At 36.8% G+C, this 14,931-nt stretch overlaps 1 protein-coding gene across 1 annotated transcript in view; it reads left to right on the top strand.

Moving 5' to 3' along the window:
* The first annotated feature begins 181 nt into the window (after positions 1–181).
* LOC140949918 (rho GTPase-activating protein 32-like) overlaps positions 182–14,931 on the top strand; it is a 31,829-nt gene continuing 17,079 nt past the window's right edge. The window contains exons 1-10 of the mRNA XM_073399074.1: positions 182–326; positions 555–621; positions 1,959–2,061; positions 3,363–3,421; positions 4,979–5,066; positions 6,560–6,634; positions 8,307–8,389; positions 10,955–11,033; positions 12,194–12,286; positions 12,786–12,908. Of these exons, the coding sequence (XP_073255175.1) occupies positions 290–326; positions 555–621; positions 1,959–2,061; positions 3,363–3,421; positions 4,979–5,066; positions 6,560–6,634; positions 8,307–8,389; positions 10,955–11,033; positions 12,194–12,286; positions 12,786–12,908 (807 nt within the window). The 5' untranslated portion in view covers positions 182–289. The remainder of the gene's footprint in view (positions 327–554; positions 622–1,958; positions 2,062–3,362; positions 3,422–4,978; positions 5,067–6,559; positions 6,635–8,306; positions 8,390–10,954; positions 11,034–12,193; positions 12,287–12,785; positions 12,909–14,931) is intronic.

Below are 14,931 nucleotides of genomic sequence, written 5' to 3'. Positions count from 1 at the left end.
AAGATTTTATGGGCGTTTCTGTTCTTTGATCAAAGGTTGCAGCCAAGGTCAAACGTAAGCAAATTGCGGGGAAATAGCGGTAAAATCGCGGTAAAAATTAGTAGCATACTCAAAATACTCCTTTGACGCCACTTCCGGTGTGCCCATAGTTCGTGACGTCATCTTCACCATAGACTTGCAAATTGATCATGGCGACGACTAAATCTAGACACTACTTGCCCTAGCCGAACAAAGGGACAATTCGCGATTATTACGGGTCACTGTCGTTGTAAAAACAAGACATGAAAAAATGACGACTTGGTATACTTCAGAGAATTCAGCTAGTGGTAAGTTAATAAAAAGTAAGCGGATGTAGCAACGAAATATTTTCGATGAGCGTCTTTTAATACGCCCAGGTCAGCGAGATATAAGACTGTAATTTAGCTTGTACAGTATTGAACTTCTGCTTGATCTTTCATAACCATCACCGTTGTGACTTTGATAATATTTACTTTTAAGTGTCCGTTTTAGAATTACACTTGAGATTTTGTTTTCTTTATTTTATCCATTTTTAGGGCCAAATTTCGCGATGGCTTCGTTTGATGAAAGCTCTGTCTTTTCTCACCAGGAATTTAGCCGTAGGTAAGGAGGATTTTTCGATTTTGGTTGCGAATAAATCCTTCACGTCAAGTACCTTTCATCAAACTGTATATTTGTCATATTTTGAAATATGAAGTCTATAATCATTACAAAGTATGAGGTTGAGTTTTTGGCTTATCGATTGATCAAACCCATCCTCCCAAATTGGCATGCATTGTTTATCTTAACACTCAAGCTTTTACTAATTGTTGTTCAAAAACTATTGTCCTGGTGTTGGTTTTTCTACAAGGCAAGTACTCTTCAGAAGGGTAGAAATCGCATTTAAGTTGGACATGCGGTTTTGTGTTTTTGCTGAAAGGCTAATCTTTCATAACTGCACGCTAAATGGTGTTGCCTGCGCGACAAATTTTACCAACCGGGCATTAAACCAATATCCTTTGGATCACTTGGACACGAAGTTTTAACGACGAAAAGTCTTTTATATCGATGGTGGATATTGATGGATGGGTTTATAGAAAAATATTGTTTTATGAAAAGTTTCCTGCATTTATGCCTACGTCTATGATTCAGGTACATGATGATTAAACACACCCCAGTCATTTTGAATACGTTGACTTAATATTGCTCGTCGCTTTTGAGTATTTTTACTTAATATCTTGTTGAAATTGACATAATTTTGAACAACTCCTCGCAATGCATTAGCTTTGTAGAGGACAATTTTTGATACCTATTGTCTGTTTTTAAAAAAATATTAAAAATGGGATTGGATTGCTTAAATTTCAGTTTCGTACAGCCAACACAGGAAACAGTAAACAAAATAATATTGTTTGAGGCTTAGTCTTTAATGAATTATTCTATTGAGGAGGGTCAGCTGAGGCAATTAACTTCCCTCAATAACTGCAGTACGTATTCTTCACATCATACACTGTACTGATGTAAAATTCAAATTTTTCTGGTAAAGTAAACTGCTGCTTATACATATGTAAGCTCTGTGCTTATACATCTCAGTATTAGGGGTTTTAGGAGGGCTTGTAAACTGAGGGGCTTATATCCAATGGTGTTTATAACCGGAATAGAAAAAGTGCGTCAAAACAACCTTTTAGCAGTGCTGATCAAAAATAATATGTTTTGTATTTTCTGGGTACAGTTGAACCTCTCTACAATTAACGTTCACCTTGGAGACAGACGAAAGTGGCTATTGTAGAGAGGCAGCAATAGTTTGGGTCTGGGTTATCCTTTCTGCAGGGACTGCTGAGAGGACAAGTGCTTATTTGGATTGCTAAAAGAATAATTTTTAGCTGGTTACAGTTACATACGGTGTTATAGTGTTATTAACACTAATAGGTTTTCATTGTCCCCCATTTTGATTTCACCATTAGCAGGCCCATTTCTAGAACGTTATGGTCTTCTTCAAGTTCTAGTAGTAGCGGAACAGCAAGGAAAAGTGTAACCTTTGAGAGGACTTCACCAGTGGAGACCAAGGTAATTTTTTCTCTTCACTGTTAATAGTCAGTATAAAAAAGTGGTTGGTCAGGTGGTTATTCATCATGTTATGTTCTGTCTGGGTTACATGTATTTTGTTTTTAATATTTACTAGAAACAAATAATCCAAACAGAGCATAACATAGCTGAGAAAGCTAGCTGAGAAAGCTACATAAAATCCACTATAACTGATATTTAAAGCTTTACTTTTTTACATGGTACTTTTGAAGTAATTTGTGCTAATCAGATACCTACAGGTACATACACCCCATAGGGAAGGACCAAAATTATTATTATTATGGCAGTACAAACGTCTGGGTGCCCAGAGTAAAAAATAAAAGCTTTGGCTGGGCGGCAAACCGTAACCAGCCACAGCATCGACTAAAATTTGTGGTAACAATTACACAATAATTTGCGCAAAAACAAAAAAAACCTGGTTAAAAATGATTTGATAAGAGTGTCATAAAAAAAAGTAAATAAATAAAATCCTAAAAGCTTTATGGACGTCTTAATAATTAAAATAAGAATGTTCGTAAGCTGAAAACCATCGTTCATATGGCTGTCCAGTTTTTTATGGGAACGTCTTAAGGCATGTAATAAAATTTCGATAATGTATAAGATTAAGATCTGTTAAGATAGGTGTCCAAAATTCATGTAGATATCTAAGCACTCAGCTTGAACATTCTAGCAATGTGTAATGAACTAGACAGGATTGCCTTTTGCATTTGGCGCATAATTGATTCACACTTGTCTCCTACAAGCTCTTTAATATTTTTCTCAACCTATTTTGAACAGCCCCTAAGGACATCCATGATGATGTTATACTGATTGACCTTCTACTCAGGATATCGGTTCGTCAGCTCTAGTCCCAGTTGACTGTACTTCGTTGTCTTCTCGAAATCTTTAGACTCTCTATTTTCCAGCCATGGACTTCTCATTTCAATCACTCTGACTTGCTTGCTGGTCTTGTCAATGACCATGGCGTCGATTCTACTAGCTTTTACTTGAGTTGTGTCAGTGAATAATGTGACGTCCCAGAAGGCGGTCGCATGCTCATTTTCATACAGCGGCTTGGATGTGACTTGTGAGAACCACGGTTATTATTGTTGTTGTTATTATGTTTATTATTGTTATTATTATTATTATTACTTTGTTTAAACAAATTTATAGCTTACGCAAAACAATATTGTTGTATGAGGTTTTTTACTTATTTACAATGTGCCTTTTTTTATTTTTATTAAAATGAAATGTGCAAATTTGCAATAATTACACGTACATATATCGCTTTCCTTCCTTTCCAGGCAGATTACTTCTTTGGTGAGAATACTGGAGGCTCTGGAATGTACAAGAGAATTATCAGGTTTGTAGATTCTATCACGAGTATTCGAGTCATGAGTGATTTCAACATGTCAACATCAAGAGTTATCCGCTACAGTATCAAAGGCAAAGACCAGGGATTGAAACAAGTCTTTCACACATACTGATCATCCTGCTACTGGAGCAGTTGGCCAAGAGGGTTTGGCAAACTACCTGCAAATCCCAGTCCTCATTCCTGAATATTTACCATAAAGTTCAGAAAGTAATGACCCGTCAAGAGTAGCAAACCTCTGAACGTAGCAATAAAATGTCACAGGTGTGAATAGCAAATCCCGAAGGTAGCGACCCTCCCTCCGAAAATAACTACCCTCCAAAAATAGTCTCCTCAAAACTAATTCCCTTTCCTACAATAAACAACGGATATGATAGATATTCTGACCAAATGCCACACTGATTGGACATTCCTATTAATAACTCTTAAAGTACAGGATATACATTACATTTGTACCTTTTCTAAAAAAGTGTTCCTTTCACATTTTTTTGGATTTTTGAACTGCCCATGTGAAGTACACATTTTAGCCATCCGAAAGTAACAACTCCCTGAAAGTAGTGAGCCTCTGAAAGTAGTGATAGCAGAAGGGTGCTATATCTGAAAGTAGCATCACGAGGGTCATTAGTTTCGGAACTTTACGATACTTCTTTCTCAGTGAGTTCTAGTCCTCACTCCTGCTTGTTCTCTTTATGGTCAGAATAAAAAGTGTGGCACAGGTGTTGCTCCACTTGTGAGATCTCTTACAAAGAAATGTTCTTTTGACTGTTCTTCTCTGTGAACAGAGGCCCTATCTTACAATGTATATGGTTTTCATATCCAGTATAGTGTGAGTGTAGCCTGAGACAACTGGGGCCGAAACCGATTATTCATTCTCACTTCCTACTTTACACCCTTGGCTCTGTGACATTAAATTCATATGCTTGATGAAATTCCATGGTACAACCATTTCTTTGTTGTTTTTTAAAAAAAAAAAAACTGGAATCTGCCACAAGTATTTGTAAGGAATAATAGAGAGGAGAAGCGTGACAACACATTACCATGGTAGCCAAATGTCTGGATCACAACAATAGGGAGGTTTTGCAACAGCAAAAAAAGCAATAGGTTTAGATTGGCAAAAGAACAACTTTGCAGGTGCATTTCTTAGCCTTTGTTGTACGACTGCGACATGAAATTTCCTATAGTTTCACTCGCCCACTTTATTGAGTAGGTGAGCACAACTCAAAAATTTTCTTTTTTGAAACTTAGATACGGTCCTTTCGGATTCAACCCAGAAAATTTTGCCAACATTTGACAAATTAGATGAAATGACATAAGATCGATGGAGTTTGAAACAGTGCGATTCCACTTTTTAAGTGACGTTTTGATTTGTTGTAATCCAAAAATTTTGCTACAAAAGTGATGTAACGACTTCTCCTCTCTATTAGATTAGTCAAGGTCCTGTTTCTCGAATTCTAGTAAAAACATCATTGCAGTATTTATTATTACACTGTATTTTTTGGCTCTGGAGGGACTTTTAATTCAGATAATCTGTTTTGTTTTTACAATTAGCCGCTGCAGTGGAAACTCACGTTTTCCAAGAGTAGAGGACATGCCTCATTTCCACTATGACTTTGTTGATCTTGGTGAAGATATACAGGTAAGCTTAACTTGATTTTAAACTATTTATAATGTCAATAGCACTGAGTGGAGTCCAATTAATCATACAAGTGATAAACAAAATCCGATTTGTTTAATCACAAGACAGTATGATTTCAGACCGAATTGGACAACATGAAGTTGTGTAACCAATTACATTGTAATCATAATTATAACAAAATTTGCAGTGTTCTAAGCTTTTTTAAAGTTAAAACACAAGATATTCCAAGAGTTTTTGGAAGCAGTGAAAACAAAAAACATTCAAATGCATACACATGGTGGCGTGACTGTCCAATAGCTCAGACATGACAGTGCTGTCTTGTGCTGAAATCAGAACAGCTGATAGCCAATGAGATTTGAGAATTTTGTTATGGTTATGAATAATAATTGTGAAATAACTCTTAGCATGAATCTTTTACAAACAACTCCTGTTACATTAGCTGGACTTCCCTCTCAAACAAACACCCACTCTCCAGTTTAGAAGAAACTTTCTAAACCTTTTACAGCTATATGGCCTGAAACCGCTCAGTGGAACCTCAGACCTTGAACAGATATAATCGAAATTTGATTCCTATAAATGAATCAGGATACAGGCAAAATACAAATTTGTAAACTTGACCTGTAAATTCCAGTTACGTCAGTGAAATCTTGTCTCATTACGTAATTCCCAAATTCTTGACCATTTTTACAACAAAAGCAAAGGAGGAAAAAAAGAGGAAAGGGAGGAGAAATGGAAAGAAGGGAAGGTGATGTAACAAGAAAGTGCTTACTCTATCTTTATCTCAAAATTATTTTTTCTTCAAGCACTGCAAACCTGAAAAGCTGTATTCTACCTTGTGTAACAATAGGAAAGAAGTGGAGCACAGTTTTCAAATTGTACGCAAAGATCTGCCTATAGTTTCTTTGTTTTTTTCAATGATGGCCAGAATATTATAGGTTTACATATAGCTGTAGCTGCTACCTGCAGTGTAGGCGTAGTTTGGGCGGGCAAAAGCTTGTTTATCTTCTTGTTTTTGTAGCTACCATCTTTGATTTTATGACAAAGGAAGATTGGGAATGCCCCATTTCCCCCCTCTTTTTTGGAGTTTCAACATGGCACTTTCGCAAGCAAAAACTTTCGCCTGCCCAAAGAAAACTCTTGCACTGCAGGCTAGTTTGCACAGTGTCTGAAGCTTTGAACAACATTTTGCAGCAAAAAGTCTAGACTGAGGCCAATGGGTTCCCCTTTCCCTCTCCCAGGTCCCTATCCATCATTGTGATGAAATCAACTAGTTTGGGATTCCAAAGCTCGAAACTCCCCACACTTTCAAGTTTACGGTCAAAGCCAACTCAAAATTCAGGGGACAGATCAAGTTTCTTTCCGTATGTTTTCTAAGTTGGCAAGTTTGGTTTTTGCCAACATTGACGGATTGTCAACGTTACATTTTTGTTGACATCGAGGAAATGTAAGACAATCATTAAAATTCTTTGTTTGGGTTTTATCACTTTCCATAGTTTAGTCTCTATGAAGGAAAAGGAGGTGAAAAACGCTACTATAACGGACACTCTGCGGAGGAAGGTATTCTTTTGGTAAGTAGATGCTGTAATGTTACAAGAGCTAGGCAAGATAAGACAAGAACTTTATTTATACCACACACAGAAAAGAAACATTGAAAAAACCACCATTTTCAGTTGTTGATCCAATATGTGGAAAACAATAGATGTTTAGTTTTCATATTTGTATAAAACGCGGACTATTTTGATTTCTTGGATTTTGAGTGGTAACCCTCAGTAAAATAACATACATCTCAGAGAAGTACCGTATCTGCTTGATAGGGAGCCAGCGAAAACAATTTAATAAAAAGTGCATTAAAGGACTAACCTGATACATGTGTCTAGGCTGGCCTCCTTTAGGAAGTGTTGGTAAACCCTTTCACTTCTAAAATTGGCCAAAGGAAAAAAATTACCAAAAATAATCTTTTTTTTGTAAAATCCTAAGAAATAAATAGTACTATGCAAGAGTTCTGCGAAAGAGGTTTCATTTAAATGGTAACACCGTAGAATTTCTTTCACAGACTCAAAAGTTAAAACTTCATACGAAATAAATACATATAGTACCATGTGAAAGTACTACTGAAGAGGTTTTATTTGAATGGTAACACCACAGGATTCCATCCACAGTTTTAAAAGTAACTTTAAAACTGTGGATGGAATCCTGTGGTGTTACCATTCAAATAAGTTAGAGCCTTACTGCCACAAATAGTAACGCCACAACGTGGTCTGGAGAGGGCGTACCATGGTTTTGTAGGATCTTATTCTCCTAATGAACCACTATCTAAGAAATATTGACATTGCTAAACATGTGTCTTTTCAAAGAATTTAAAGGTAACTTTACAAACTTGATGAATCGTGAAAAAAAAAACTTGCGGAAGGGAATGACCGGGTGAAAATAACAGCTGTAAGCGAAAAAAAAATTTCTCAAGGGAGGCAAGTGAGCGGAAAGTAAGGCCAAGTTTGTATCTGGTTGAACAGTTTGTTACGAGGTGTGATGAAGGTTGTAAAAGCAAATCTTTATCTGGAAAAATCTCCGTTGAAAAGCATAAAGAGATCGAAAGTGAAGAGAGGATTTAAAAAGATACAAGGTCGGGAAAAATCGTTTCCAAGTTATGGAAGAGTCAAAATGAGAGTTGTTTCTTTTAAACGCCCTTTTGTCAAACTTTATGATATCTTGTGTTGGCACTGATTATATGCACCGGTACGAAAGTCGCACCCATTATCAGTTCCTTAATTCGGGTACGAAACAGCACGTGGCAGTGAATATTCGAAACTCTTTGACTTAGGACTGGAACTAACACGCACTCGAAGCTCGTTTGGGGAAATATGAAAAAAATATATATCTTTATTTCTCATTAGCCTCGATTTCAAGCCAGTTCCAGTTCGTTGCCAATATAAGAGGAATATGACTCATTATTTACTTTTTAACTGCAGTTATATTGGACTCGATATTTTTGCTTATTACATCCCAGACAATAAAATGGCCATCCACAAGAGAATCATTTTCAAACGTAATAACTCGGTTAATTGTTTTGTTTCGTCTTCAGAGGCTTGCCTCCATTAAGTTCCTAAGAATTCAATATCGCCGAACCTCATTTTGCCGCCCGCATGCATTACCCTGTTGTTCTGCAGTGAAAAGAGAATTCTACATCCTAGTTTTTCTTCGCTGTACAACCATTTTCAGTGTTATTTTTAAATCTTAACGCAGGTCAACGTTATCTGTCGCGGAAAGTCGTGGATACTCACGCGAAGCATCGATAATTTCCGATTACTGGACCGGGAACTTCACAGGTATGGCATAATATTTTTATTCTATAGTTTACTATATTTTACCCTTTCCTCAGCTCTTTGTCGTGGAGTGGCCCAAGTTTTATAATTTTTATTTTGTATCAGGAAAGTGCCCTGCAATGTTTAATTTTAGCAGTCGTACTTGGCGATTTCTTCCGTAGAAATAAGGTGAAATGATAAGTAGCGTGGTAATGCGGCATTTGGTTGCGTAAGACTCTATAGCTTTCGTTTGAAAAGTCACGCTTTAGGATTTTAAACCTTAAATTAAATATTAATAGTTGCTGCTTTTACCAAAACAACGACTGGCGAAATACACTTTGACATGAGTAAACTTCACGAACACCGAAGAATTTTTATCAAAAACGAGATTTTTTAAAAAGTGGTAGCAACCGTTCGAGTAAAAAAGACAAAGTATTGATGATAATTATAGTTTCAACAACAGTAGTTATAAAATAATTTCGTTTTGTTATTTTATTACTAAATCCATAATTCAGGCAAGCATGACAAGAAATTTTTGAAACAGGTCGCCGGAAAAGAAGCGAAAGCAAGCGAGATGTCTTTTATATTTACATTTGAACATGGGCTCTGTGGAAATTTTTTGGGAATTGAACAGTCGACTGCTCGGAAAGGCCTTCTCGTTGATAAAAACAGCTTTAAGAGAACTACTGAGCCGTATGCTTTCCCTGCATGGTATATTTATCTTCTTCAGTTTAGTTTTTTTAATGTTCAAACTGCAAGTTGCTTTTTGGATGAAAATCGCGGAAGTGAAACTTTCTCGTTTCGTTGTCATTTATACTCCACGAGGTTCTTCTCAATTTTGCGTCCGAATTCGAAACCAAGGTATGAGTCGATTTTTCTGGTGTCCTGTTTGTTTGTTTATAATTTATACAAGCGAAATGAAACTAAATTCTTGTATCAGGTGACTGAATTCTGTTTCATTTTCCAACCGTGTCGCTGTTTAGTTCTGTAATGCTAGAAAAATGAACGAGAATATTTCTCGTTCGCTTTGTCATTCAAAGCCATGACACTCATTCTGTGGAGCTTAGAAGCTCTCAGTTTAAAGCCGTCTTATCAATAAATATCACTGTTAGCTAGTATAGTGACACAATATTTTATAGATTAATATACGAAGGCAAACGTTGCACTTAGAAACTCAAATTTGCGTGGAATTTTCTAACTACAGTCGTCGTCTCTCCTCGGCGGCAAAATAATAAATTCGTAAAGAAAACAAATGGCAATATCGGGATTGCTCACTCAAACGTGAGGGGAGGTCAATATACGTCCTTACTGACACTCTTTCTAATTAACTATGAATTTCAATTTGACATTTTTGTCAAGAAAGTTTCGCTTATTTCGCGTGACTTTTTTAAGTTAACTCCAAAGCACGTAATATATAACTCGGTGAACTTAAAGAATCTGGGGAAAAAATGTTTTCCTACGCTAAAGTTTTACCTTCCGTGCCTGGACAGGGGTCAGCTAAAAAGAATTTGCGTTTTTTTTGAAATCACGGAAACTAATAACTATACATTTACATGTAGAGATAAAATCTTAAATACGGTAATACTTTATTTTTGTCCATGTTTTGGCTTTGCTTTGAAGCAGATTTTGGTATCGTTGTGGTAGCCCAAGCAAAGACCTTGAAATGGATATACTCCTTCCCTGTTTATTGCTTTATGTTCGATACTGTCGGAGTGCTGGCGTGCTACTCGGTCAAGTCGCTCAAATTAAAGTCATTTCGCGCCGTTTAAAGCGCTGCCGCACGCGCCTATAGCGGAGTCATTAGAGAGTTTAAGCTTCACTTATACGGCAAACGGCAAACGTCAGATTCAAGTTGAGAATTTCTCAAAAAAAAAACAAAGCTCAAAACAATTCTTATGGATGAAAAATTACGTGAAATTACTAATTTAGGTGTAGAAATAATCAACAGTAAACGACAAGTAAAGAGGAAACTTGGTCACGCGGTGCAAATACGCGTTTGCCGTTTGACGTAAACGTGATGCGTAATCTTTCTATTAGGACGTGTAAGCAACTGCGAGGGCGAAAACAAGTAAGCCGGTTGAAATGTCCAAAAACAATCCACTGTACCTAAAAAGATGGCGACTGGTACATTTACCCACAGTTCTTAGCGCATGAAGACCATAAAATTGTTCATAAAAACGCACAGAAAAGTTTTACAAACTTCAAACGTAGGATAGGCAATGTTGCTATTACATGGACGAATTTCGCCCCCACCCCCCCCCCCCCAAAAAAAATATGACGTTATGTGTAATTGGCCGTGTTAGGTTCGAAAGGAATTATGGTAAACTGTACAGCCGCCATCTTTTTCCGTATGGCGGATTGGTTTTGTGTGCAAGACAACAGCTCTGCACGTGCATCTGTATGTTTCACTCAATTTCGTGGCAGTTCCAGCTGTTTGAATTCTGATAAATTTTGTGACGCAGCTCTTTTAAGGGGGTCAAATTAAGTGGGCGTATGGCGAAAGTCACTACCTTCGTTCTTTGACTCATGCTCCACAACCCTAACGAATGCACGGCAGACTAACTCTAGCTCAAATGTTCTGTTTTTTAGATGCCTCTTTGACAGATTTCACAGCAAATTAAAATCACTCCAACGCTTGCAAGACACTGATCCCTTCTCTAGGAGTCATGTAAGTTTATATTGTCTTTTTCCGGTATGCTTAGACAATCGATGAAATCGATAATCGATAACATTCGATAGTAATCCATAAAGATTGATAAATTTATTTAAAGATCGATAGCGGGAAAAGTTGTGGTAATCGGTTATTATCGATTTTATCGGCGCTAAAATTTTCGACTTGTTTCAGGAAAACATGAGAAAAGAACAGCTTAACTTCAAATTTATTTCCATATTTATTGTGACTTAACGTTTCAGGATAATTACTACAACGAAAAACGTCGTGGTAATCGATTTCTTGCTATTGATCAATAAAATCGAAGTATCGGTAGTTATCGGTTTATCGATTTATTTTTCCAATATCGGGTTTCATACAAATTGTCCACGCCAGAATAGACTCGAAGGAAACACTATTACATTAGACTCATATGGTATGACAGGGCTGAATAAAAATGTGAGGATGTTTAAAAAGTCTTTTGCAAATGATACTTATTTAGCAGAGACGCTTCGTTTGTGCGTCTTCTTTGTTCATAGCAAAAAATAGAAGAGAAATTAGAAAAGTAGAAACAAGAATTGAATAAAGTATGAATTAATCTATCTTTACTCTAAATGGAACCTCAGAATCCACCTTAAAAATCGCCAAAATGTGAGGATGTTTAGAAAATCCTTTTGCAACCTCTCCCGTCTATGCACATGCGCAGACGTTATTCAGCCCTGTCTTATGATATAACTTAAACAGTCAGACCCAGGCCTCCGTGACCGCTAATATTCGGATGATGTCAAAGTAATTACGATAGAGGCACGTGACGTGCTAGAACACCATGCTTATATTTTCTTGTAGTGTTAAATCTAATAGTAAGCCGGGGTTGAAATGTGCAAAGTTGATATGCGTTCTCCCTGATACACTATCTCAGGCCACAGTCAATAAAAGGAGTGGAGTGGTTTTAAAGCCCATCAGACTTCCTTGTGATATGTGTATTTATGGACATGACGGTGCACAACTTCAATGGCATTTCGATCTTTTTTTATCAATAAAACGACCCATTAAGGATAGTTCACCCGTTAGGGAGTTCCAACATAAACTACAGGACTGTTGTTTTTATATTTCATGTTTGCCCTCTTTCAAAACCAGTCTACTCAGCTATGCTTATGCTAAAACAAAGTGTATTTTAGGAATGTCGCCAGTTGCTGCAGGATTACTTGGCCCGATTGTCTCAACTTGCTGATGATGCTATGAACTGTAGTGCTGTTCTCAATTGGTTTGAGGTGAGCTTCACATCTTTACAGCGGCACAGGGCCCCATGTAATATTCCGTCGTAAATTTAATCGACATTGTTGCAGTGGCTGTTATTTCAATTCGCTACACTTTCTTTCTTGTAACTTTTTTTTTCTTTCACGTGCTTAAAGATGTGTAAGTTACTGGTCTTTGGCTGACCTCACGGCGGGCATGTTGCTTGACAGCTAATAATAGCGTTTCCCTCCATTAGGAACTACACCGCTTTTTCATGCAAACTGTGGAAAAAAAAGTGTTGTTTAGTCAACCATCATGTTCGTCTTGTTGCCTGGTTGTGAACTTACTATGGATGTGATATTGTCTATTTATCTGTTTTATTTTTTGTGAAAAGTGAAATAAATTAGAACTTGAACTTGGGGTATAGTTTAAAAAAAGCCACACTTAGTTTCAAAAATACGCCGTCGCAAAGTCAAACCGACGAAAAATAATTAATTGATAGATATTATCTCTGCAACGTCTGTTTCTTTTTAGCTTGATAACCATGGAAACCACATGTTATTGACAGATGAATCGCCAATAAATGTTCCTGGAATAGCCGCTGCACACGTGATCAAAAGATACACCGCACAGGCCGCGGATGAAATTTCACTTGAGGTATACATGTAATCATTGTGAATGGTTTATATCCACTATGCTGGCTAAGTTATCCTGCATATCAAATGTATCTTAACACCCAGGTGGATCGCATAGCTTTCCCTTGGGGGCTCTTACGCCATACATACATGAATTGAAAAATAAAATAAAATAGAAAACTATTTACGTTTCGATGATATAATAACGAACCAAAAGGTAATAATAAAATAAAAATAATCATAATAATCATACTACTACTACTACTACTACTATTAACAATAATAATACGTTAATTTTGAAGACTATATACATTTCATTGATAAAAGACTGTCTATGAATTAAAAAGATTTTTAAAAAATCCTCTTTTTAAAAAACGGTAAGACTTTCCGTGTCTTATATCTTTAAATAAGGTATTATGCATTTTTGCCTCACGGTAGGCAAAAGCCATTTGGCCAATTGCCAGGCTGTACCTATTGCAGGCAACGTAAGGTCGTTATTCTGCCTAGTGTCTCTTCGTTTTTGTCGTTAAAAAGCAGTTTGTCCCTTACGTTAAGCCAGTTAATGATCGTACCCTCTAAAACCAGCTACGATTCAGCAGCTATAGTTCTAGACCAGCTGAAGTGTGCTACTACTTAAAGTCGGATAGTAAAATAGACTCTAAAATAATTTCGGAAGACGAGAGCATTTATAAGGCAGATTAGGGTTTTTTTTATTTAAGAGATGCTTTATCCTATTAACTCTTGTTAGTTTAAGCACTTATTGCGGTGGCGGGAGTAACTATACTGTCTTATGTCTTACGGAACACGCAATTTTAAATCTATACTGAATGTGTTTATGCCCTCTGAATACGGTCAGAATCAATTTAGTTACGCTGGCACTTATTACCTCAAAGTTTATGACGTGTTTTCAATTGCTGTGGATTAACATAATCTTGTTGCGTGTTTCCGTTGTTCAATAGATGTCTTTTTAGTCACGCGTGACCTGTTTTGAAGAGGTTCCGCCTGTCACGCCAACGGGAGCTTTTCGACTTTTTGTTGCGGTATGAAATGGGGCGTAACATATTTCGTTTTACGAAGATGTCTGAATAATGAGGGTTGTCGCGTTTCAAGTGAAGTTTCGTCTCCTCGACGTGGCATAATTGTTAATACTAATCGCTGTGAGCTACAACCGCTCAGCTGCGAAGCCATTCTTGTCTTCCTGATCGCTTGGTCATTTTAAATGGAATAAAGTAGAAAAAAGGATTTTACATAGATTCTAGAAAATTTTCTGACCGCCGGGCATTTCGTTATTTTAAGACCCTCCCCAGCTGTCTGGCATATAGCCACAGTGAATTCTAGGAAAAAGAAAATATGTGTGTAGTTTAATAAAAGAACGAGAGTGCTTTATCAAAGTTTGATAAACACGAACTGGGAATTTAAACACTCAAGAAAGCGAAATATTTAAAAGTAACGCAAATAATATCAAGATAAAGTGTTCCAACAACTTTCCACGGCGGTACAGTGTTTTCAACAAAAACTTGTGATGTAAATCTATTCAATTTGGCACCAATAACTGGGTCTGGAGTTATTTTGGACGAGAAAATTTGACGTGAAGTTAAGCCGTGTCTCTTTCAAATATAAAGAAACTCATATAACGTTAAATTCCTTTGAACTACCTTTAAAAAATTATTTTCCTTTTTGTTTTCTTCATGAATTGTTTATGAGGGTCGTGTGGGCTAAGCTAGCCACGTGTTGGGAAGGTTCTTGGCACCCAAGCCGAAGATGCTAAGCGTCAATTTTCGTACAGTTTTGCGTATGACTGCATAGTGCCAACAATGGCTAAAATCAGGTTTAGTTCCAGTGTTTTCTTCTTCTTCTTCTTCTTCTTCTTCTTCTTCTTCTTCTTCTTCTTCTTCTTCTTCTTCTTCTTCTTCTTCTTCTTCTTCTTCTTCTTCTTCTTCTTCTTCTTCTTCTTCTTCTTCTTCTTCTTCTTCTTCTTCTTCTTCTTCTTCTTCTTCTTCTTCTTCTTCTTCTTCTTCTTCTTCTTCTTCTTCTTCTTCTTCTTC

Source organism: Porites lutea, chromosome 10 (genome assembly GCF_958299795.1).
Source record: "Porites lutea chromosome 10, jaPorLute2.1, whole genome shotgun sequence".
Lineage (NCBI taxonomy): Eukaryota > Metazoa > Cnidaria > Anthozoa > Scleractinia > Poritidae > Porites > Porites lutea.
The sequence above is the reverse complement of the archived record's forward strand: the minus strand, read 5'-3'. Positions and strand labels throughout refer to the sequence as shown.